This window comes from Phyllobates terribilis, unplaced genomic scaffold (genome assembly GCF_046119375.1).
Source record: "Phyllobates terribilis strain yellow unplaced genomic scaffold, ASM4611937v1 Scaffold_6__1_contigs__length_29720123, whole genome shotgun sequence".
NCBI classification, from domain to species: domain Eukaryota; kingdom Metazoa; phylum Chordata; class Amphibia; order Anura; family Dendrobatidae; genus Phyllobates; species Phyllobates terribilis.
The window spans coordinates 9,394,964-9,421,865 of NW_027362766.1; the positions used below are offsets into that span (position 1 = coordinate 9,394,964).

The 26,902-nt window shown below is 54.8% G+C and overlaps 1 protein-coding gene across 2 annotated transcripts in view; it reads left to right on the top strand.

Annotated features, from left to right (window-relative positions):
- Positions 1-26,902, top strand: part of SNX27 (sorting nexin 27) — an 83,246-nt gene that overhangs the window by 25,062 nt on the left and 31,282 nt on the right. For both annotated transcript variants that reach the window (XM_073637349.1, XM_073637350.1), the window contains exons 2-10: positions 4,556-4,787; positions 4,868-5,060; positions 6,067-6,131; positions 6,202-6,306; positions 6,378-6,456; positions 7,106-7,269; positions 7,421-7,510; positions 7,596-7,745; positions 7,829-7,957. In XM_073637349.1, coding sequence (XP_073493450.1) covers positions 4,556-4,787; positions 4,868-5,060; positions 6,067-6,131; positions 6,202-6,306; positions 6,378-6,456; positions 7,106-7,269; positions 7,421-7,510; positions 7,596-7,745; positions 7,829-7,957 — 1,207 coding nt within the window. The remainder of the gene's footprint in view (positions 1-4,555; positions 4,788-4,867; positions 5,061-6,066; positions 6,132-6,201; positions 6,307-6,377; positions 6,457-7,105; positions 7,270-7,420; positions 7,511-7,595; positions 7,746-7,828; positions 7,958-26,902) is intronic.

Consider the following 26,902-nt stretch of genomic DNA (forward strand, 5'->3'; position numbering starts at 1 on the left):
TATATATACAGGACAGGAGGAGTGGTACTGTGCAGTGTATATATACAGGACAGGAGGAGTGGTACTGTACAGTGTATATATACAGGACAGGAGGAGTGGTACTGTACAGTGTATATATACAGGACAGGAGGAGTGGTACTGTACAGTGTATATATACAGGACAGGAGGAGTGGTACTGTACAGTGTATATATACAGGACAGGAGGAGTGGTACTGTGCAGTGTATATATACAGGACAGGAGGAGTGGTACTGTGCAGTGTATATATACAGGACAGGAGGAGTGGTACTGTGCAGTGTATATATACAGGAGGAGTGGTACTGTGCAGTGTATATATACAGGAGGAGTGGTACTGTGCAGTGTATATATACAGGAGGAGTGGTACTGTGCAGTGTATATATACAGGAGGAGTGGTACTGTGCAGTGTATATATACAGGAGGAGTGGTACTGTGCAGTGTATATATACAGGAGGAGTGGTACTGTGCAGTGTATATATACAGGAGGAGTGGTACTGTGCAGTGTATATATACAGGAGGAGTGGTACTGTGCAGTGTATATATACAGGAGGAGTGGTACTGTGCAGTGTATATATACAGGAGGAGTGGTACTGTGCAGTGTATATATACAGGAGGAGTGGTACTGTGCAGTGTATATATACAGGAGGAGTGGTACTGTGCAGTGTATATATACAGGAGGAGTGGTACTGTGCAGTGTATATATACAGGAGGAGTGGTACTGTGCAGTGTATATATACAGGAGGAGTGGTACTGTGCAGTGTATATATACAGGAGGAGTGGTACTGTGCAGTGTATATATACAGGAGGAGTGGTACTGTGCAGTGTATATATACAGGAGGAGTGGTACTGTGCAGTGTATATATACAGGAGGAGTGGTACTGTGCAGTGTATATATACAGGAGGAGTGGTACTGTGCAGTGTATATATACAGGAGGAGTGGTACTGTGCAGTGTATATATACAGGAGGAGTGGTACTGTGCAGTGTATATATACAGGAGGAGTGGTACTGGGCAGTGTATATATACAGGAGGAGTGGTACTGGGCAGTGTATATATACAGGAGGAGTGGTACTGGGCAGTGTATATATATATACAGGAGGAGTGGTACTGTGCAATGTATATATACAGGAGGAGTGGTACTGTGCAGTGTATATATACAGGAGGAGTGGTACTGTGCAGTGTATATATACAGGAGGAGTGGTACTGTGCAGTGTATATATACAGGAGGAGTGGTACTGTGCAGTGTATATATACAGGACAGGAGGAGTGGTACTGTGCAGTGTATATATAAAGGAGGAGTGGTACTGTGCAGTGTATATATACAGGACAGGAGGAGTGGTACTGTGCAGTGTATATATACAGGACAGGAGGAGTGGTACTGTGCAGTGTATATATACAGGACAGGAGAAGTGGTGCTGTGCAGTGTATATATACAGGAGAAGTGCTGTGCAGTGTATATATACAGGAGAAGTGGTACTGTGCAGTGTATATATACAGGACAGGAGGAGTGGTACTGTGCAGTGTATATATAAAGGAGGAGTGGTACTGTGCAGTGTATATATACAGGACAGGAGGAGTGGTACTGTGCAGTGTATATATACAGGAGGAGTGGTACTGTGCAGTGTATATATACAGGAGGAGTGGTACTATGCAGTGTATATATACAGGAGGAGTGGTACTGTGCAGTGTATATATACAGGACAGGAGGAGTGGTACTGTGCAGTGTATATATACAGGACAGGAGGAGTGGTACTGTGCAGTGTGTGTGTGTATATATATATATATATATACAGGACAGGAGGAGTGGTACTGTGCAGTGTATATATGCAGGACAGGAGGAGTGGTACTGTGCAGTGTGTGTGTGTGTATATATATATATATATATATATATATATATATATACAGGACAGGAGGAGTGGTACTGTGCAGTGTATATATGCAGGACAGGAGGAGTGGTACTGTGCAGTGTATATATACAGGACAGGAGGAGTGGTACTGTGCAGTGTATATATACAGGACAGGAGAAGTGGTGCTGTGCAGTGTATATATACAGGAGGAGTGGTACTGTGCAGTGTATATATACAGGAGGAGTGGTACTGTGCAGTGTATATATACAGGAGGAGTGGTACTGTGCAGTGTATATATACAGGAGGAGTGGTACTGTGCAGTGTATATATACAGGAGGAGTGGTACTGTGCAGTGTATATATACAGGAGTTTCTCACTAAATTAGAATATCATCAAAAAGTTAATTTATTTCAGTTCTTCAATACAAAAAGTGAAGCTCCTATATTATAGAGTCATTACACGCAGAGGGATCTATTATATAGAGTCATTACACGCAGAGGGATCTATTATATAGAGTCATTCCACACAGAGGGATCTATTATATAGAGTCAATCCACACAGAGGGATCTATTATATAGTCATTACACACAGAGCGATCTATTATCTAGAGTCATTACACACAGGGATCTATTATCTAGAGTCATTACACGCAGAGGGATCTATTATATAGAGTCATTACACATCCCTCTGTGTGTAATGACTCTATATAATAGATCCCTCTGTGTGTAATGACTCTATAATAGATCCCTCTGTGTGTAATGACTCTTTATAATAGATCCCTCTGTGTGTAATGACTCTATATAATAGATCCCTCTGTGTGGATTGACTCTATATAATAGATCCCTCTGTGTGGAATGACTCTATATAATAGATACCTCTGTGTGTAATGTCTCTATATAATAGATCCCTCTGTGTGGAATGACTCTATATAATAGATCCCTCTGTGTGGAATGACTCTATATAATAGATCCCCCTGTGTGGAATGACTCTATATAATAGATCCCTCTGTGTGGAATGACTCTATATAATAGATCCCTCTGTGTGGAATGACTCTATATAATAGATCCCTCTGTGTGGAATGACTCTATATAATAGATCCTTCTGTGTGGAATGACTCTATATAATAGATCCCTCTGTGTGGAATGACTCTATATAATAATCGCTCTGTGTGTAATGACTCTAGAATAATAGATCCCTCTGTGTGTAATGACTAGATAATGGTGCCGCGCAGCGTGTATGCACGGGGCAGGGAAGTGGTGCCGCTCAGCGTGTATGCACGGGGCGGGGGAAGTGGTGCCGCTCAGCGCGTATGCACGGGGCGGGGGAAGTGGTGCTGCTCAGCGCGTATGCACGGGGCGGGGGAAGTGGTGCCGCTCAGCGCGTATACACGGGGCGGGGGAAGTGGTGCCGCTCAGCGCGTATGCACGGGGCGGGGGAAGTGGTGCCGGGCAGCGCGTATGCACGGGGCGGGGGAAGTGGTGCCGGGCAGCGCGTATGCACGGGGCGGGGGAAGTGGTGCCGGGCAGCGCGTATGCACGGGGCGGGGGAAGTGGTGCCGGGCAGCGCGTATGCACGGGGCGGGGGAAGTGGTGCCGGGCAGCGCGTATGCACGGGGCGGGGGAAGTGGTGCCGGGCAGCGCGTATGCACGGGGCGGGGGAAGTGGTGCCGGGCAGCGCGTATGCACGGGGCGGGGGAAGTGGTGCCGGGCAGCGCGTATGCACGGGGCGGGGGAAGTGGTGCCGGGCAGCGCGTATGCACGGGGCGGGGGAAGTGGTGCCGGGCAGCGCGTATGCACGGGGCGGGGGAAGTGGTGCCGGGCAGCGCGTATGCACGGGGCGGGGGAAGTGGTGCCGGGCAGCGCGTATGCACGGGGCGGGGGAAGTGGTGCCGGGCAGCGCGTATGCACGGGGCGGGGGAAGTGGTGCCGGGCAGCGCGTATGCACGGGGCGGGGGAAGTGGTGCCGGGCAGCGCGTATGCACGGGGCGGGGGAAGTGGTGCCGGGCAGCGCGTATGCACGGGGCGGGGGAAGTGGTGCCGGGCAGCGCGTATGCACGGGGCGGGGGAAGTGGTGCCGGGCAGCGCGTATGCACGGGGCGGGGGAAGTGGTGCCGGGCAGCGCGTATGCACGGGGCGGGGGAAGTGGTGCCGGGCAGCGCGTATGCACGGGGCGGGGGAAGTGGTGCCGGGCAGCGCGTATGCACGGGGCGGGGGAAGTGGTGCCGGGCAGCGCGTATGCACGGGGCGGGGGAAGTGGTGCCGGGCAGCGCGTATGCACGGGGCGGGGGAAGTGGTGCCGGGCAGCGCGTATGCACGGGGCGGGGGAAGTGGTGCCGGGCAGCGCGTATGCACGGGGCGGGGGAAGTGGTGCCGGGCAGCGCGTATGCACGGGGCGGGGGAAGTGGTGCCGGGCAGCGCGTATGCACGGGGCGGGGGAAGTGGTGCCGCGCAGCGCGTATGCACGGGGCGGGGGAAGTGGTGCCGCGCAGCGTGTTTGCATGGGGCAGGGGCGTTGGTACTGCGTGGTAAATATACAGAATATTACACCCAGTATACAGGACAGGAGTGATTTGTGTGTGTGTGTGTGTGTGTATATATATATATATATATAATTTTACTATTACTGTGGGACACTGCTTATGTGATATAATACAGATCTTTCTCCTCCCTCTTCTGTATTCTTGTATATTATAGGAACGGAGTGAATGTGGAAGGCGCGACACACAAGCAGGTAGTGGATCTCATCCGGGCAGGGGAGAAGGAGCTGGTCCTCACCGTCCTGTCCGTGCCTCCACATGAAGCAGAGAACCTGGACCCCAGCGATGACTCCTCGGGGCAGTCTTTCTATGATTACACAGAAAAACAAGCCGTCCCCATCTCCATCCCCACATACAAGCATGTGGAGCAGAACTCTGAGAAGTTTGTGGTAAGCAGATGTCCGTACGTGATCCATGCACTCCGTATATCTTCCTCCCCTGTCCTCACGATTAATATGCACTTCCGCAGGTGTATAATGTGTACATGGCTGGCCGGCAGCTCTGTTCCAAGCGATACCGCGAGTTTGCTATCCTGAACCAGAACCTGAAGAGAGAATTTGCCAACTTCACCTTTCCCCGGCTGCCAGGGAAGTGGCCATTCTCCTTATCAGAACAGCAGCTGGATGCGCGGAGGAGGGGCCTGGAGGAGTATCTAGAGAAAGGTGCATTGGGGAGGGCCTGGCAGAGTATCTGGCGAAAGGGGCATGGGGGAGAGCCTAGCGGAGTATCTGGCGAAAGGGGCATTGGGGAGGGCCTGGTGGAGTATCTGGAGAAAAGGGCGCGGGGGAGAGCCTGGCGGAGTATCTGGAGAAAGGGGCGCGGGGGAGGGCCTGGCGGAGTATCTGGAGAAAGGGGCGCGGGGGAGGGCCTGGCGGAGTATCTGGAGAAAGGGGCGCGGGGGAGGGCCTGGTGGAGTATCTGGAGAAAGGGGCGCGGGGGAGGGCCTGGCAGAGTATTTGGTGAAAGGGGCGCGGGGGAGGGCCTGGCGGAATATCTGGCGAAAGGGGCATGGGGGAGGGCCTAGCGGAGTATCTGAAGAAAGGGACGCGGTGGAGGGCTTGGAGGAGTATCTAGGGAAAGGTGCATTGGGGAGGGCCTGGTGGAGTATCTGGCGAAAGGGGCGCGGGGGAGGGCCTGGCGGAGTATCTGGCGAAAGGGGCGCGGGGGAGGGCCTGGCGGAGTATCTGGCGAAAGGGGCGCGGGGGAGGGCCTGGCGGAGTATCTGGAGAAAGGGGCGCGGGGGAGGGCCTGGTGGAGTATCTGGAGAAAGGGGCGCGGGGGAGGGCCTGGCGGAGTATCTGGAGAAAGGGGCGAGGATCTGGCGGAGTATCTGGCGAAAGGGGTGCGGGGAGGGCCTGGCGGAGTATCTGGCGAAAGGGGCGCGGGGGAGGGCCTGGCGGAGTATCTGGCGAAAGGGGCGCGGGGGAGGGCCTGGCGAAAGGGGCGCGGGGGAGGGCCTGGCGGAGTATCTGGAGAAAGGGGCGAGGGGGAGGATCTGGCGGAGTATCTGGCGAAAGGGGCGCGGGGGAGGGCCTGGCGGAGTATCTGAAGAAAGGGACGCGGTGGAGGGCCTGGCGGAGTTTTTGAATGACAGGAGAACATGCGAGTGGTCTTTTGTGGGGGGCTGGCCACGGTTCTGCTGAGTACGTTTCTTCATTTTGCTCACAGTTTGCTCCATCCGGGTGATCGGAGAGAGCGACATCATGCAGGAGTTCCTGTCTGAGTCAGATGAGGTGAGGTCACATGTCTGCGGGCGGGCGACATATTAATGACACGTGTATGATGCCTCTCCCTTCTCCACAGAACTATAATGGCGTGTCCGATGTGGAGCTGCGGGTGGCGCTACCTGACAAGACCACCGCCACTGTGCGGGTGAAGAAGAACAGTACCACCGACCAGGTGTTCCAGGTACTGAGCTCTGTGTGATAGCGGGGTCCGCTGCAGCTCCTGCGCCCACTCACACTCTTCTCCTTCCACAGGCTCTCGCCGCCAGAATCGGGATGGACGCCATCACAGCAAACTACTTTGCGTTGTTTGAAGTCATTAACCATTCCTTCGGTCAGTACCGATGTCATTGATTATTTTATCTATTAAAGTGAATCACATGTTCTGCGTCACAGGCTTTGATTCAACTGTTCCAGTTAAGCTCTTCTCATTTGACACTAGGGTGGACCCAGTTCCTGTAGGATAGAGATGTCTGCTCCTCTGCGTCCTGTATGTGACTGCCATCTCTGCTCTTCTTATGACGCTCCTAAGTGTGCAGTCTGGCTCTTGGGGCAGGGGTCCATTGCCGGGTGCCCGGCCTGGCTCTTTGGGGCGGGGCTCCATTGCCGGGTGCCCGGCCTGGCTCTTTGGGGCGGGGCTCCATTGCTGGGTGCCCGGCCTGGCTCTTTGGGGCGGGGCTCCATTGCTGGGTGCCCGGCCTGGCTCTTTGGGGCGGGGCTCCATTGCCGGGTGCCCGGCCTGGCTCTTTGGGGCGGGGCTCCATTGCCGGGTGCCCGGCCTGGCTCTTTGGGGCAGGGCTCCATTGCTGGGTGCCCAGCCTGGCTCCTTGAATGGGGCACTGTGGTTGGGTTCCCGGTCTGGTCACTTTAGGGATGGGGCTCCATTGCTGGGTGCCCAGTGAGGCTCCCTAGATGGTGCTCTGTGGCCCAGTCTAGCTTTTCGGACTCCGTATTCACCTCCTTGCTGTCATTTGCTCTCTCAGTCAGGAAGTTGGCGCCCAACGAGTTCCCCCACAAGTTATACGTACAGAACTACACCTCGGCCGTGCCCGGCACTTGCCTCACGGTCCGGAAGTGGCTCTTCACCACGTCTGAGGAAGCGCTGCTGAAAGACAATGACTTGGCGGTCTCGTACTTCTTCCACCAGGTGGGTGCCGTGTTGTATAGTCCAGTCCGGTATGCAGCATTGTGGGGTGTCTCTGGGGTTGCACATGTCACATTCTGTCATGCAGGCCGTAGAATTCTGATTGCAGCTCTGGAGATGAGTAAAGTTCTGCTTTTTCTTTTTTTGGCTGCAGGCGGTGGACGACGTGAAGAAGGGTTATATCAAGGCGGAGGATAAGTCCTACCAGCTGCAGAAGCTGTGCGAGCAGCGGAAGATGCTGATGGTGAGCGGCGGCGGGTACAGAGCGCAGCTCCTGGGGGTGCTGTCGTCTCCCCCCACTCATCACCCTTTCCTCTGCTTTATTTCAGTATCTGAATATGTTACGGAGCTGTGAAGGCTACAATGAGATCATGTTCCCGCACTGTTCATGTGACTCGCGCCGGAAAGGCCACGTCATCACCGCCATCAGCATCAAGCATTTCAAGCTGCTGGCCTGCACTGAGGAGGGGCAGCTGGAGGTACGGCGGGCGATGGGGCGTTATCTCAGGGATCACCCGCGTCACATTCTGACCTCTTGTCACCCCCTTCCCCTTCATTACAGAATCAGGTCATTGCCTTTGAATGGGACGAGATGCAGCGGTGGGACACGGACGAGGAGGGCATGGCCTTCTGCTTCGAATACGCCCGCGGAGAGAAGAAGCCTCGATGGGTGAAGATATTCACTCCTTATGTGAGTATTCCTGACCTCCAGCATGCTGGGACTTGTAGTGCCAAAGCAGGGCCACAGATTGCTGCAAGACTCACTCATACCATGGAACTACTGACAACCGGCCTGTACACGTGTGAGGGGTGGTCAGCCCCGCCCCCTGATGACATCACTGATGAGACCACACCCCTTACACTACAGCACCAGCTCCATCTATTACTGCAGACACCCTGCCTGTATGTGGTGAGAGGTTGTCTGCCCCGCCCCCTGATGACATCACTGATGAGACCACACCCCTTACACTACAGCACCAGCTCCATCTATTACTGCAGACACCCTGCCTGTATGTGGTGAGGTTGTCTGCCCCGCCCCCTGATGACATCACTGATGAGACCACACCCCTTACACTACAGCACCAGCTCCATCTATTACTGCAGACACCCTGCCTGTATGTGGTGTGAGGTTGTCTGCCCCGCCCCCTGATGACATCACTGATGAGACCACACCCCTTACACTACAGCTCCATCTATTACTGCTGACACCCTGCCTGTATGTGGTGAGGTTGTCTGCCCCGCCCCCTGATGACATCACTGATGAGACCACACCCCTTACACTACAGCGCCAGCTCCATCTATTACTGCTGACACCCTGCCTGTATGTGGTGAGAGGTTGTCTGCCCCGCCCCCTGATGACATCACTGATGAGACCACACCCCTTACACTACAGCACCAGCTCCATCTATTACTGCAGACACCCTGCCTGTCTGTGGTGAGAGGTTGTCTGCCCCGCCCCCTGATGACATCACTGATGAGACCACACCCCTTACACTACAGCGCCAGCTCCATCTATTACTGCTGACACCCTGCCTGTATGTGGTGAGAGGTTGTCTGCCCCGCCCCCTGATGACATCACTGATGAGACCACACCCCTTACACTACAGCTCCATCTATTACTGCTGACACCCTGCCTGTATGTGGTGAGAGGTTGTCTGCCCCGCCCCCTGATGACATCACTGATGAGACCACACCCCTTACACTACAGCACCAGCTCCATCTATTACTGCAGACACCCTGCCTGTATGTGGTGTGAGGTTGTCTGCCCCGCCCCCTGATGACATCACTGATGAGACCACACCCCTTACACTACAGCTCCATCTAGTACTGCAGACACCCTGCCTGTATGTGGTGTGAGGTTGTCTGCCCCGCCCCCTGATGACATCACTGATGAGACCACACCCCTTACACTACAGCACCAGCTCCATCTATTACTGCAGACACCCTGCCTGTATGTGGTGTGAGGTTGTCTGCCCCGCCCCCTGATGACATCACTGATGAGACCACACCCCTTACACTACAGCGCCAGCTCCATCTATTACTGCTGACACCCTGCCTGTATGTGGTGTGAGGTTGTCTGCCCCGCCCCCTGATGACATCACTGATGAGACCACACCCCTTACACTACAGCACCAGCTCCATCTATTACTGCAGACACCCTGCCTGTATGTGGTGTGAGGTTGTCTGCCCCGCCCCCTGATGACATCACTGATGAGACCACACCCCTTACACTACAGCACCAGCTCCATCTATTACTGCTGACAACCTGCCTGTATGTGGTGTGAGGTTGTCTGCCCCGCCCCCTGATGACATCACTGATGAGACCACACCCCTTATACTACAGCACCAGCTCCATCTATTACTGCTGACACCCTGCCTGTATGTGGTGAGAGGTTGTCTGCCCCGCCCCCTGATGACATCACTGATGAGACCACACCCCTTACACTACAGCACCAGCTCCATCTATTACTGCTGACAACCTGCCTGTATGTGGTGAGAGGTTGTCTGCCCCGCCCCCTGATGACATCACTGATGAGACCACACCCCTTACACTACAGCACCAGCTCCATCTATTACTGCTGACTACCTGCCTGTATGTGGTGTGAGGTTGTCTGCCCCGCCCCCTGATGACATCACTGATGAGACCACACCCCTTACACTACAGCACCAGCTCCATCTATTACTGCTGACACCCTGCCTGTATGTGGTGAGAGGTTGTCTGCCCCGCCCCCTGATGACATCACTGATGAGACCACACCCCTTACACTACAGCACCAGCTCCATCTATTACTGCAGACACCCTGCCTGTATGTGGTGAGAGGTTGTCTGCCCCGCCCCCTGATGACATCACTGATGAGACCACACCCCTTACACTACAGCACCAGCTCCATCTATTACTGCAGACACCCTGCCTGTATGTGGTGTGAGGTTGTCTGCCCCGCCCCCTGATGACATCACTGATGAGACCACACCCCTTACACTACAGCTCCATCTATTACTGCAGACACCCGGCCTGTATGTGGTGAGAGGTTGTCTGCCCCGCCCCCTGATGACATCACTGATGAGACCACACCCCTTACACTACAGCTCCATCTATTACTGCAGACACCCTGCCTGTATGTGGTGAGAGGTTGTCTGCCCCGCCCCCTGATGACATCACTGATGAGACCACACCCCTTACACTACAGCTCCATCTATTACTGCAGACACCCTGCCTGTATGTGGTGAGAGGTTGTCTGCCCCGCCCCCTGGTGACATCACTGATGAGACCACACCCCTTACACTACAGCTCCATCTATTACTGCAGACACCTGGCCTGTATGTGGTGAGAGGTTGTCTGCCCCGCCCCCTGATGACATCACTGATGAGACCACACCCCTTACACTACAGCACCAGCTCCATCTAGTACTGCAGACACCCTGCCTGTATGTGGTGAGAGGTTGTCTGCCCCGCCCCCTGATGACATCACTGATGAGACCACACCCCTTACACTACAGCTCCATCTATTACTGCAGACACCCTGCCTGTATGTGGTGTGAGGTTGTCTGCCCCGCCCCCTGATGACATCACTGATGAGACCACACCCCTTACACTACAGCTCCATCTATTACTGCAGACACCCTGCCTGTATGTGGTGTGAGGTTGTCTGCCCCGCCCCCTGATGACATCACTGATGAGACCACACCCCTTACACTACAGCACCAGCTCCATCTATTACTGCAGACACCCTGCCTGTATGTGGTGAGAGGTTGTCTGCCCCGCCCCCTGATGACATCACTGATGAGACCACACCCCTTACACTACAGCTCCATCTATTACTGCAGACACCCTGCCTGTATGTGGTGAGAGGTTGTCTGCCCCGCCCCCTGATGACATCACTGATGAGACCACACCCCTTACACTACAGCTCCATCTATTACTGCAGACACCCTGCCTGTATGTGGTGAGAGGTTGTCTGCCCCGCCCCCTGATGACATCACTGATGAGACCACACCCCTTACACTACAGCTCCATCTATTACTGCAGACACCCGGCCTGTATGTGGTGAGAGGTTGTCTGCCCCGCCCCCTGATGACATCACTGATGAGACCACACCCCTTACACTACAGCTCCATCTATTACTGCAGACACCCTGCCTGTATGTGGTGAGAGGTTGTCTGCCCCGCCCCCTGATGACATCACTGATGAGACCACACCCCTTACACTACAGCTCCATCTATTTCTGCAGACACCCTGCCTGTATGTGGTGTGAGGTTGTCTGCCCCGCCCCCTGATGACATCACTGAGACCACACCCCTTACACTACAGCACCAGCTCCATCTATTACTGCAGACACCCTGCCTGTATGTGGTGTGAGGTTGTCTGCCCCGCCCCCTGGTGACATCACTGATGAGACCACACCCCTTACACTACAGCTCCATCTATTACTGCAGACACCCGGCCTGTATGTGGTGAGAGGTTGTCTGCCCCGCCCCCTGATGACATCACTGATGAGACCACACCCCTTACACTACAGCTCCATCTATTACTGCAGACACCCTGCCTGTATGTGGTGAGAGGTTGTCTGCCCCGCCCCCTGATGACATCACTGATGAGACCACACCCCTTACACTACAGCACCAGCTCCATCTATTACTGCTGACACCCTGCCTGTATGTGGTGAGAGGTTGTCTGCCCCGCCCCCTGATGACATCACTGATGAGACCACACCCCTTACACTACAGCTCCATCTATTACTGCAGACACCCTGCCTGTATGTGGTGAGAGGTTGTCTGCCCCGCCCCCTGATGACATCACTGATGAGACCACACCCCTTACACTACAGCACCAGCTCCATCTATTACTGCAGACACCCTGCCTGTATGTGGTGAGAGGTTGTCTGCCCCGCCCCCTGATGACATCACTGATGAGACCACACCCCTTACACTACAGCTCCATCTATTTCTGCAGACACCCTGCCTGTATGTGGTGAGAGGTTGTCTGCCCCGCCCCCTGATGACATCACTGATGAGACCACACCCCTTACACTACAGCACCAGCTCCATCTATTACTGCTGACACCCTGCCTGTATGTGGTGAGAGGTTGTCTGCCCCGCCCCCTGATGACATCACTGATGAGACCACACCCCTTACACTACAGCTCCATCTATTTCTGCAGACACCCTGCCTGTATGTGGTGTGAGGTTGTCTGCCCCGACCCTGATGACATCACTGATGAGACCACACCCCTTACACTACAGCACCAGCTCCATCTATTACTGCTGACACCCTGCCTGTATGTGGTGAGAGGTTGTCTGCCCCGCCCCCTGATGACATCACTGATGAGACCACACCCCTTACACTACAGCACCAGCTCCATCTATTACTGCAGACACCCTGCCTGTATGTGGTGAGAGGTTGTCTGCCCCGCCCCCTGATGACATCACTGATGAGACCACACCCCTTACACTACAGCACCAGCTCCATCTATTACTGCAGACACCCTGCCTGTATGTGGTGAGGGGTGGTCAGCCCCGCCCCCTGATGACATCACTGATGAGACCACACCCCTTACACTACAGCACCAGCTCCATCTATTACTGCTGACACCCTGCCTGTATGTGGTGTGAGGTTGTCTGCCCCGCCCCCTGATGACATCACTGATGAGACCACACCCCTTACACTACAGCACCAGCTCCATCTATTACTGCAGACACCCTGCCTGTATGTGGTGTGAGGTTGTCTGCCCCGCCCCCTGGTGACATCACTGATGAGACCACACCCCTTACACTACAGCTCCATCTATTACTGCAGACACCCGGCCTGTATGTGGTGAGAGGTTGTCTGCCCCGCCCCCTGATGACATCACTGATGAGACCACACCCCTTACACTACAGCGCCAGCTCCATCTATTACTGCAGACACCCTGCCTGTATGTGGTGTGAGGTTGTCTGCCCCGCCCCCTGATGACATCACTGATGAGACCACACCCCTTACACTACAGCACCAGCTCCATCTATTACTGCAGACACCCTGCCTGTATGTGGTGTGAGGTTGTCTGCCCCGCCCCCTGGTGACATCACTGATGAGACCACACCCCTTACACTACAGCTCCATCTATTACTGCAGACACCCGGCCTGTATGTGGTGAGAGGTTGTCTGCCCCGCCCCCTGATGACATCACTGATGAGACCACACCCCTTACACTACAGCGCCAGCTCCATCTATTACTGCAGACACCCTGCCTGTATGTGGTGTGAGGTTGTCTGCCCCGCCCCCTGATGACATCACTGATGAGACCACACCCCTTACACTACAGCACCAGCTCCATCTATTACTGCAGACACCCTGCCTGTATGTGGTGAGAGGTTGTCTGCCCCGCCCCCTGATGACATCACTGATGAGACCACACCCCTTACACTACAGCTCCATCTATTACTGCAGACACCCTGCCTGTATGTGGTGAGAGGTTGTCTGCCCCGCCCCCTGGTGACATCACTGATGAGACCACACCCCTTACACTACAGCTCCATCTATTACTGCTGACACCCTGCCTGTATGTGGTGTGAGGTTGTCTGCCCCGCCCCCTGATGACATCACTGATGAGACCACACCCCTTACACTACAGCACCAGCTCCATCTATTACTGCTGACACCCTGCCTGTATGTGGTGAGAGGTTCTCTGCCCCGCCCCCTGATGACATCACTGATGAGACCACACCCCTTACACTACAGCTCTATCTATTACTGCAGACACCCTGCCTGTATGTGGTGAGAGGTTGTCTGCCCCGCCCCCTGATGACATCACTGATGAGACCACACCCCTTACACTACAGCACCAGCTCCATCTATTACTGCTGACAACCTGCCTGTATGTGGTGTGAGGTTGTCTGCCCCGCCCCCTGATGACATCACTGATGAGACCACACCCCTTACACTACAGCTCCATCTATTACTGCAGACACCCTGCCTGTATGTGGTGAGAGGTTGTCTGCCCCGCCCCCTGATGACATCACTGATGAGACCACACCCCTTACACTACAGCACCAGCTCCATCTATTACTGCTGACAACCTGCCTGTATGTGGTGAGAGGTTGTCTGCCCCGCCCCCTGATGACATCACTGATGAGACCACACCCCTTACACTACAGCACCAGCTCCATCTATTACTGCAGACACCCTGCCTGTCTGTGGTGAGAGGTTGTCTGCCCCGCCCCCTGATGACATCACTGATGAGACCACACCCCTTACACTACAGCGCCAGCTCCATCTATTACTGCTGACACCCTGCCTGTATGTGGTGAGAGGTTGTCTGCCCCGCCCCCTGATGACATCACTGATGAGACCACACCCCTTACACTACAGCTCTATCTATTACTGCAGACACCCTGCCTGTATGTGGTGAGAGGTTGTCTGCCCCGCCCCCTGATGACATCACTGATGAGACCACACCCCTTACACTACAGCACCAGCTCCATCTATTACTGCTGACAACCTGCCTGTATGTGGTGTGAGGTTGTCAGCCCTGCCCCCTGATGACATCACTGATGAGACCACACCCCTTACACTACAGCGCCAGCTCCATCTATTACTGCTGACACCCTGCCTGTATGTGGTGAGAGGTTGTCTGCCCCGACCCCTGATGACATCACTGATGAGACCACACCCCTTACACTACAGCTCCATCTATTACTGCAGACACCCGGCCTGTATGTGGTGAGAGGTTGTCTGCCCCGCCCCCTGATGACATCACTGATGAGACCACACCCCTTACACTACAGCTCCATCTATTACTGCAGACACCCTGCCTGTATGTGGTGTGAGGTTGTCTGCCCCGCCCCCTGATGACATCACTGATGAGACCACACCCCTTACACTACAGCACCAGCTCCATCTATTACTGCAGACACCCTGCCTGTATGTGGTGAGAGGTTGTCTGCCCCGCCCCCTGATGACATCACTGATGAGACCACACCCCTTACACTACAGCTCCATCTATTTCTGCAGACACCCTGCCTGTATGTGGTGTGAGGTTGTCTGCCCCGCCCCCTGGTGACATCACTGATGAGACCACACCCCTTACACTACAGCTCCATCTATTACTGCAGACACCCGGCCTGTATGTGGTGAGAGGTTGTCTGCCCCGCCCCCTGATGACATCACTGATGAGACCACACCCCTTACACTACAGCTCCATCTATTACTGCAGACACCCTGCCTGTATGTGGTGAGAGGTTGTCTGCCCCGCCCCCTGATGACATCACTGATGAGACCACACCCCTTACACTACAGCTCCATCTATTACTGCAGACACCCTGCCTGTATGTGGTGTGAGGTTGTCTGCCCCGCCCCCTGATGACATCACTGATGAGACCACACCCCTTACACTACAGCTCCATCTATTACTGCAGACACCCTGCCTGTATGTGGTGTGAGGTTGTCTGCCCCGCCCCCTGATGACATCACTGATGAGACCACACCCCTTACACTACAGCACCAGCTCCATCTATTACTGCAGACACCCTGCCTGTATGTGGTGAGAGGTTGTCTGCCCCGCCCCCTGATGACATCACTGATGAGACCACACCCCTTACACTACAGCTCCATCTATTACTGCTGACACCCTGCCTGTATGTGGTGTGAGGTTGTCTGCCCCGCCCCCTGATGACATCACTGAGACCACACCCCTTACACTACAGCACCAGCTCCATCTATTACTGCAGACACCCTGCCTGTATGTGGTGTGAGGTTGTCTGCCCCGCCCCCTGATGACATCACTGAGACCACACCCCTTACACTACAGCACCAGCTCCATCTATTACTGCAGACACCCTGCCTGTATGTGGTGTGAGGTTGTCTGCCCCGCCCCCTGATGACATCACTGATGAGACCACACCCCTTACACTACAGCACCAGCTCCATCTATTACTGCAGACACCCTGCCTGTATGTGGTGTGAGGTTGTCTGCCCCGCCCCCTGATGACATCACTGATGAGACCACACCCCTTACACTACAGCACCAGCTCCATCTATTACTGCAGACACCCTGCCTGTATGTGGTGAGAGGTTGTCTGCCCCGACCCTGATGACATCACTGATGAGACCACACCCCTTACACTACAGCTCCATCTATTACTGCAGACACCCTGCCTGTATGTGGTGAGAGGTTGTCTGCCCCGCCCCCTGATGACATCACTGATGAGACCACACCCCTTACACTACAGCACCAGCTCCATCTATTACTGCTGACACCCTGCCTGTATGTGGTGTGAGGTTGTCTGCCCCGCCCCCTGATGACATCACTGATGAGACCACACCCCTTACACTACAGCACCAGCTCCATCTATTACTGCAGACACCCTGCCTGTATGTGGTGTGAGGTTGTCTGCCCCGCCCCCTGGTGACATCACTGATGAGACCACACCCCTTACACTACAGCTCCATCTATTACTGCAGACACCCGGCCTGTATGTGGTGAGAGGTTGTCTGCCCCGCCCCCTGATGACATCACTGATGAGACCACACCCCTTACACTACAGCTCCATCTATTACTGCAGACACCCTGCCTGTATGTGGTGTGAGGTTGTCTGCCCCGCCCCCTGATGACATCACTGATGAGACCACACCCCTTACACTACAGCGCCAGCTCCATCTATTACTGCAGACACCCTGCCTGTATGTGGTGTGAGGTTGTCTGCCCCGCCCCCTGATGACATCACTGATGAGACCACACCCCTTACACTACAGCACCAGCTCCATCTATTACTGCAGACACCCTGCCTGTATGTGGTGAGAGGTTGTCTGCCCCGCCCCCTGATGACATCACTGATGAGACCACACCCCTTACACTACAGCTCCATCTATTACTGCAGACACCCTGCCTGTATGTGGTGAGAGGTTGTCTGCCCCGCCCCCTGGTGACATCACTGATGAGACCACACCCCTTACACTACAGCACCAGCTCCATCTATTACTGCAGACACCCTGCCTGTATGTGGTGAGAGGTTGTCTGCCCCGCCCCCTGATGACATCACTGATGAGACCACACCCCTTACACTACAGCTCCATCTATTACTGCAGACACCCGGCCTGTATGTGGTGAGAGGTTGTCTGCCCCGCCCCCTGGTGACATCACTGATGAGACCACACCCCTTACACTACAGCTCCATCTATTACTGCAGACACCCGGCCTGTATGTGGTGAGAGGTTGTCTGCCCCGCCCCCTGATGACATCACTGATGAGACCACACCCCTTACACTACAGCGCCAGCTCCATCTATTACTGCAGACACCCTGCCTGTATGTGGTGTGAGGTTGTCTGCCCCGCCCCCTGATGACATCACTGATGAGACCACACCCCTTACACTACAGCACCAGCTCCATCTATTACTGCAGACACCCTGCCTGTATGTGGTGTGAGGTTGTCTGCCCCGCCCCCTGGTGACATCACTGATGAGACCACACCCCTTACACTACAGCTCCATCTATTACTGCAGACACCCGGCCTGTATGTGGTGAGAGGTTGTCTGCCCCGCCCCCTGATGACATCACTGATGAGACCACACCCCTTACACTACAGCGCCAGCTCCATCTATTACTGCAGACACCCTGCCTGTATGTGGTGTGAGGTTGTCTGCCCCGCCCCCTGATGACATCACTGATGAGACCACACCCCTTACACTACAGCACCAGCTCCATCTATTACTGCAGACACCCTGCCTGTATGTGGTGAGAGGTTGTCTGCCCCGCCCCCTGATGACATCACTGATGAGACCACACCCCTTACACTACAGCTCCATCTATTACTGCAGACACCCTGCCTGTATGTGGTGAGAGGTTGTCTGCCCCGCCCCCTGGTGACATCACTGATGAGACCACACCCCTTACACTACAGCTCCATCTATTACTGCAGACACCCGGCCTGTATGTGGTGAGAGGTTGTCTGCCCCGCCCCCTGATGACATCACTGATGAGACCACACCCCTTACACTACAGCTCCATCTATTACTGCTGACACCCTGCCTGTATGTGGTGTGAGGTTGTCTGCCCCGCCCCCTGATGACATCACTGATGAGACCACACCCCTTACACTACAGCACCAGCTCCATCTATTACTGCTGACACCCTGCCTGTATGTGGTGAGAGGTTCTCTGCCCCGCCCCCTGATGACATCACTGATGAGACCACACCCCTTACACTACAGCACCAGCTCCATCTATTACTGCAGACACCCTGCCTGTCTGTGGTGAGAGGTTGTCTGCCCCGCCCCCTGATGACATCACTGATGAGACCACACCCCTTACACTACAGCGCCAGCTCCATCTATTACTGCTGACACCCTGCCTGTATGTGGTGAGAGGTTGTCTGCCCCGCCCCCTGATGACATCACTGATGAGACCACACCCCTTACACTACAGCTCTATCTATTACTGCAGACACCCTGCCTGTATGTGGTGAGAGGTTGTCTGCCCCGCCCCCTGATGACATCACTGATGAGACCACACCCCTTACACTACAGCACCAGCTCCATCTATTACTGCTGACAACCTGCCTGTATGTGGTGTGAGGTTGTCAGCCCCGCCCCCTGATGACATCACTGATGAGACCACACCCCTTACACTACAGCACCAGCTCCATCTATTACTGCTGACAACCTGCCTGTATGTGGTGAGAGGTTGTCTGCCCCGACCCCTGATGACATCACTGATGAGACCACACCCCTTACACTACAGCTCCATCTATTACTGCAGACACCCGGCCTGTATGTGGTGAGAGGTTGTCTGCCCCGCCCCCTGATGACATCACTGATGAGACCACACCCCTTACACTACAGCTCCATCTATTTCTGCAGACACCCTGCCTGTATGTGGTGTGAGGTTGTCTGCCCCGCCCCCTGATGACATCACTGATGAGACCACACCCCTTACACTACAGCACCAGCTCCATCTATTACTGCAGACACCCTGCCTGTATGTGGTGTGAGGTTGTCTGCCCCGCCCCCTGGTGACATCACTGATGAGACCACACCCCTTACACTACAGCTCCATCTATTTCTGCAGACACCCTGCCTGTATGTGGTGTGAGGTTGTCTGCCCCGCCCCCTGATGACATCACTGATGAGACCACACCCCTTACACTACAGCACCAGCTCCATCTATTACTGCAGACACCCTGCCTGTATGTGGTGAGAGGTTGTCTGCCCCGCCCCCTGGTGACATCACTGATGAGACCACACCCCTTACACTACAGCTCCATCTATTACTGCAGACACCCTGCCTGTATGTGGTGAGAGGTTGTCTGCCCCGCCCCCTGATGACATCACTGATGAGACCACACCCCTTACACTACAGCTCCATCTATTACTGCAGACACCCTGCCTGTATGTGGTGTGAGGTTGTCTGCCCCGCCCCCTGGTGACATCACTGATGAGACCACACCCCTTACACTACAGCTCCATCTATTACTGCAGACACCCTGCCTGTATGTGGTGTGAGGTTGTCTGCCCCGCCCCCTGATGACATCACTGATGAGACCACACCCCTTACACTACAGCACCAGCTCCATCTATTTCTGCAGACACCCTGCCTGTATGTGGTGTGAGGTTGTCTGCCCCGCCCCCTGGTGACATCACTGATGAGACCACACCCCTTACACTACAGCTCCATCTATTACTGCAGACACCCTGCCTGTATGTGGTGAGAGGTTGTCTGCCCCGCCCCCTGATGACATCACTGATGAGACCACACCCCTTACACTACAGCTCCATCTATTACTGCAGACACCCTGCCTGTATGTGGTGTGAGGTTGTCTGCCCCGCCCCCTGATGACATCACTGATGAGACCACACCCCTTACACTACAGCACCAGCTCCATCTATTACTGCAGACACCCTGCCTGTATGTGGTGAGAGGTTGTCTGCCCCGCCCCCTGATGACATCACTGATGAGACCACACCCCTTACACTACAGCTCCATCTATTACTGCTGACACCCTGCCTGTATGTGGTGTGAGGTTGTCTGCCCCGCCCCCTGATGACATCACTGAGACCACACCCCTTACACTACAGCACCAGCTCCATCTATTACTGCAGACACCCTGCCTGTATGTGGTGTGAGGTTGTCTGCCCCGACCCTGATGACATCACTGATGAGACCACACCCCTTACACTACAGCTCCATCTATTTCTGCTGACACCCTGCCTGTATGTGGTGTGAGGTTGTCTGCCCCGCCCCCTGATGACATCACTGATGAGACCACACCCCTTACACTACAGCACCAGCTCCATCTATTACTGCAGACACCCTGCCTGTATGTGGTGTGAGGTTGTCTGCCCCGCCCCCTGATGACATCACTGATGAGACCACACCCCTTACACTACAGCACCAGCTCCATCTATTACTGCAGACACCCTGCCTGTATGTGGTGTGAGGTTGTCTGCCCCGCCCCCTGATGACATCACTGATGAGACCACACCCCTTACACTACAGCTCCATCTATTACTGCAGACACCCGGCCTGTATGTGGTGAGAGGTTGTCTGCCCCGCCCCCTGATGACATCACTGATGAGACCACACCCCTTACACTACAGCTCCATCTATTACTGCAGACACCCTGCCTGTATGTGGTGTGAGGTTGTCTGCCCCGCCCCCTGATGACATCACTGATGAGACCACACCCCTTACACTACAGCGCCAGCTCCATCTATTACTGCAGACACCCTGCCTGTATGTGGTGTGAGGTTGTCTGCCCCGCCCCCTGATGACATCACTGATGAGACCACACCCCTTACACTACAGCACCAGCTCCATCTATTACTGCAGACACCCTGCCTGTATGTGGTGAGAGGTTGTCTGCCCCGCCCCCTGATGACATCACTGATGAGACCACACCCCTTACACTACAGCTCCATCTATTACTGCAGACACCCTGCCTGTATGTGGTGAGAGGTTGTCTGCCCCGCCCCCTGGTGACATCACTGATGAGACCACACCCCTTACACTACAGCTCCATCTATTACTGCAGACACCCGGCCTGTATGTGGTGAGAGGTTGTCTGCCCCGCCCCCTGATGACATCACTGATGAGACCACACCCCTTACACTACAGCTCCATCTAGTACTGCAGACACCCTGCCTGTATGTGGTGAGAGGTTGTCTGCCCCGCCCCCTGGTGACATCACTGATGAGACCACACCCCTTACACTACAGCTCCATCTATTACTGCAGACACCCTGCCTGTATGTGGTGAGAGGTTGTCTGCCCCGCCCCCTGATGACATCACTGATGAGACCACACCCCTTACACTACAGCTCCATCTATTACTGCTGACACCCTGCCTGTATGTGGTGAGGTTGTCTGCCCCGCCCCCTGATGACATCACTGATGAGACCACACCCCTTACACTACAGCTCCATCTATTACTGCTGACACCCTGCCTGTATGTGGTGAGAGGTTGTCTGCCCCGCCCCCTGATGACATCACTGATGAGACCACACCCCTTACACTACAGCACCAGCTCCATCTATTACTGCAGACACCCTGCCTGTATGTGGTGAGAGGTTGTCTGCCCCGCCCCCTGATGACATCACTGATGAGACCACACCCCTTACACTACAGCGCCAGCTCCATCTATTACTGCTGACACCCTGCCTGTATGTGGTGAGAGGTTGTCAGCCCCGACCCCTGATGACATCACTGATGAGACCACACCCCTTACACTACAGCTCCATCTATTACTGCTGACACCCTGCCTGTATGTGGTGAGAGGTTGTCAGCCCCGACCCCTGATGACATCACTGATGAGACCACACCCCTTACACTACAGCTCCATCTATTACTGCTGACACCCTGCCTGTATGTGGTGAGAGGTTGTCTGCCCTGCCCCCTGATGACATCACTGATGAGACCACACCCCTTACACTACAGCACCAGCTCCATCTATTACTGCTGACACCCTGCCTGTATGTGGTGAGAGGTTGTCTGCCCCGCCCCCTGATGACATCACTGATGAGACCACACCCCTTACACTACAGCACCATCTATTACTGCAGACACCCTGCCTGTATGTGGTGAGAGGTTGTCTGCCCCGCCCCCTGATGACATCACTGATGAGACCACACCCCTTACACTACAGCTCCATCTATTACTGCTGACACCCTGCCTGTATGTGGTGAGGTTGTCTGCCCCGCCCCCTGATGACATCACTGATGAGACCACACCCCTTACACTACAGCACCAGCTCCATCTATTACTGCTGACACCCTGCCTGTATGTGGTGTGAGGTTGTCTGCCCCGCCCCCTGATGACATCACTGATGAGACCACACCCCTTACACTACAGCACCAGCTCCATCTATTACTGCAGACACCCTGCCTGTATGTGGTGAGAGGTTGTCTGCCCCGCCCCCTGATGACATCACTGATGAGACCACACCCCTTACACTACAGCGCCAGCTCCATCTATTACTGCTGACACCCTGCCTGTATGTGGTGAGAGGTTGTCAGCCCCGACCTCTGATGACATCACTGATGAGACCACACCCCTTACACTACAGCTCCATCTATTACTGCTGACACCCTGCCTGTATGTGGTGAGAGGTTGTCTGCCCCGCCCCCTGATGACATCACTGATGAGACCACACCCCTTACACTACAGCACCAGCTCCATCTATTACTGCAGACACCCTGCCTGTATGTGGTGTGAGGTTGTCTGCCCCGCCCCCTGGTGACATCACTGATGAGACCACACCCCTTACACTACAGCTCCATCTATTACTGCAGACACCCTGCCTGTATGTGGTGAGAGGTTGTCTGCCCCGCCCCCTGATGACATCACTGATGAGACCACACCCCTTACACTACAGCTCCATCTATTACTGCAGACACCCTGCCTGTATGTGGTGTGAGGTTGTCTGCCCCGCCCCCTGATGACATCACTGATGAGACCACACCCCTTACACTACAGCACCAGCTCCATCTATTACTGCAGACACCCTGCCTGTATGTGGTGAGAGGTTGTCTGCCCCGCCCCCTGATGACATCACTGATGAGACCACACCCCTTACACTACAGCTCCATCTATTACTGCTGACACCCTGCCTGTATGTGGTGTGAGGTTGTCTGCCCCGCCCCCTGATGACATCACTGAGACCACACCCCTTACACTACAGCACCAGCTCCATCTATTACTGCAGACACCCTGCCTGTATGTGGTGTGAGGTTGTCTGCCCCGACCCTGATGACATCACTGATGAGACCACACCCCTTACACTACAGCTCCATCTATTTCTGCTGACACCCTGCCTGTATGTGGTGTGAGGTTGTCTGCCCCGCCCCCTGATGACATCACTGATGAGACCACACCCCTTACACTACAGCACCAGCTCCATCTATTACTGCAGACACCCTGCCTGTATGTGGTGTGAGGTTGTCTGCCCCGCCCCCTGATGACATCACTGGTGAGACCACACCCCTTACACTACAGCACCAGCTCCATCTATTACTGCTGACACCCTGCCTGTATGTGGTGAGAGGTTGTCTGCCCCGCCCCCTGATGACATCACTGATGAGACCACACCCCTTACACTACAGCACCAGCTCCATCTATTACTGCAGACACCCTGCCTGTATGTGGTGAGAGGTTGTCTGCCCCGACCCTGATGACATCACTGATGAGACCACACCCCTTACACTACAGCACCAGCTCCATCTATTACTGCTGACACCCTGCCTGTATGTGGTGTGAGGTTGTCTGCCCCGCCCCCTGATGACATCACTGATGAGACCACACCCCTTACACTACAGCACCAGCTCCATCTATTACTGCAGACACCCTGCCTGTATGTGGTGTGAGGTTGTCTGCCCCGCCCCCTGGTGACATCACTGATGAGACCACACCCCTTACACTACAGCTCCATCTATTACTGCAGACACCCGGCCTGTATGTGGTGAGAGGTTGTCTGCCCCGCCCCCTGATGACATCACTGATGAGACCACACCCCTTACACTACAGCTCCATCTATTACTGCAGACACCCTGCCTGTATGTGGTGTGAGGTTGTCTGCCCCGCCCCCTGATGACATCACTGATGAGACCACACCCCTTACACTACAGCGCCAGCTCCATCTATTACTGCAGACACCCTGCCTGTATGTGGTGTGAGGTTGTCTGCCCCGCCCCCTGATGACATCACTGATGAGACCACACCCCTTACACTACAGCACCAGCTCCATCTATTACTGCAGACACCCTGCCTGTATGTGGTGAGAGGTTGTCTGCCCCGCCCCCTGATGACATCACTGATGAGACCACACCCCTTACACTACAGCTCCATCTATTACTGCAGACACCCTGCCTGTATGTGGTGAGAGGTTGTCTGCCCCGCCCCCTGGTGACATCACTGATGAGACCACACCCCTTACACTACAGCTCCATCTATTACTGCAGACACCCGGCCTGTATGTGGTGAGAGGTTGTCTGCCCCGCCCCCTGATGACATCACTGATGAGACCACACCCCTTACACTACAGCTCCATCTAGTACTGCAGACACCCTGCCTGTATGTGGTGAGAGGTTGTCTGCCCCGCCCCCTGATGACATCACTGATGAGACCACACCCCTTACACTACAGCTCCATCTATTACTGCTGACACCCTGCCTGTATGTGGTGAGGTTGTCTGCCCCGCCCCCTGATGACATCACTGATGAGACCACACCCCTTACACTACAGCTCCATCTATTACTGCTGACACCCTGCCTGTATGTGGTGTGAGGTTGTCTGCCCCGCCCCCTGATGACATCACTGATGAGACCACACCCCTTACACTACAGCTCCATCTATTACTGCTGACACCCTGCCTGTATGTGGTGAGAGGTTGTCTGCCCCGCCCCCTGATGACATCACTGATGAGACCACACCCCTTACACTACAGCACCAGCTCCATCTATTACTGCAGACACCCTGCCTGTATGTGGTGAGAGGTTGTCTGCCCCGCCCCCTGATGACATCACTGATGAGACCACACCCCTTACACTACAGCGCCAGCTCCATCTATTACTGCTGACACCCTGCCTGTATGTGGTGAGAGGTTGTCTGCCCCGCCCCCTGATGACATCACTGATGAGACCACACCCCTTACACTACAGCTCCATCTATTACTGCTGACACCCTGCCTGTATGTGGTGAGAGGTTGTCTGCCCCGCCCCCTGGTGACATCACTGATGAGACCACACCCCTTACACTACAGCTCCATCTATTACTGCAGACACCCGGCCTGTATGTGGTGAGAGGTTGTCTGCCCCGCCCCCTGATGACATCACTGATGAGACCACACCCCTTACACTACAGCTCCATCTAGTACTGCAGACACCCTGCCTGTATGTGGTGAGAGGTTGTCTGCCCCGCCCCCTGATGACATCACTGATGAGACCACACCCCTTACACTACAGCTCCATCTATTACTGCTGACACCCTGCCTGTATGTGGTGAGGTTGTCTGCCCCGACCCCTGATGACATCACTGATGAGACCACACCCCTTACACTACAGCTCCATCTATTACTGCTGACACCCTGCCTGTATGTGGTGAGAGGTTGTCAGCCCCGACCCCTGATGACATCACTGATGAGACCACACCCCTTACACTACAGCTCCATCTATTACTGCTGACACCCTGCCTGTATGTGGTGAGAGGTTGTCTGCCCTGCCCCCTGATGACATCACTGATGAGACCACACCCCTTACACTACAGCACCAGCTCCATCTATTACTGCTGACACCCTGCCTGTATGTGGTGTGAGGTTGTCTGCCCCGCCCCCTGATGACATCACTGATGAGACCACACCCCTTACACTACAGCACCAGCTCCATCTATTACTGCAGACACCCTGCCTGTATGTGGTGAGAGGTTGTCTGCCCCGCCCCCTGATGACATCACTGATGAGACCACACCCCTTACACTACAGCGCCAGCTCCATCTATTACTGCTGACACCCTGCCTGTATGTGGTGAGAGGTTGTCAGCCCCGACCCCTGATGACATCACTGATGAGACCACACCCCTTACACTACAGCTCCATCTATTACTGCTGACACCCTGCCTGTATGTGGTGAGAGGTTGTCTGCCCCGCCCCCTGATGACATCACTGATGAGACCACACCCCTTACACTACAGCACCAGCTCCATCTATTACTGCAGACACCCTGCCTGTATGTGGTGAGAGGTTGTCTGCCCCGCCCCCTGATGACATCACTGATGAGACCACACCCCTTACACTACAGCTCCATCTATTACTGCAGACACCCGGCCTGTATGTGGTGAGAGGTTGTCTGCCCCGCCCCCTGATGACATCACTGATGAGACCACACCCCTTACACTACAGCTCCATCTATTACTGCAGACACCCTGCCTGTATGTGGTGTGAGGTTGTCTGCCCCGCCCCCTGATGACATCACTGATGAGACCACACCCCTTACACTACAGCACCAGCTCCATCTATTACTGCAGACACCCTGCCTGTATGTGGTGAGAGGTTGTCTGCCCCGCCCCCTGATGACATCACTGATGAGACCACACCCCTTACACTACAGCACCAGCTCCATCTATTACTGCTGACAACCTGCCTGTATGTGGTGAGAGGTTGTCTGCCCCGCCCCCAGATGAC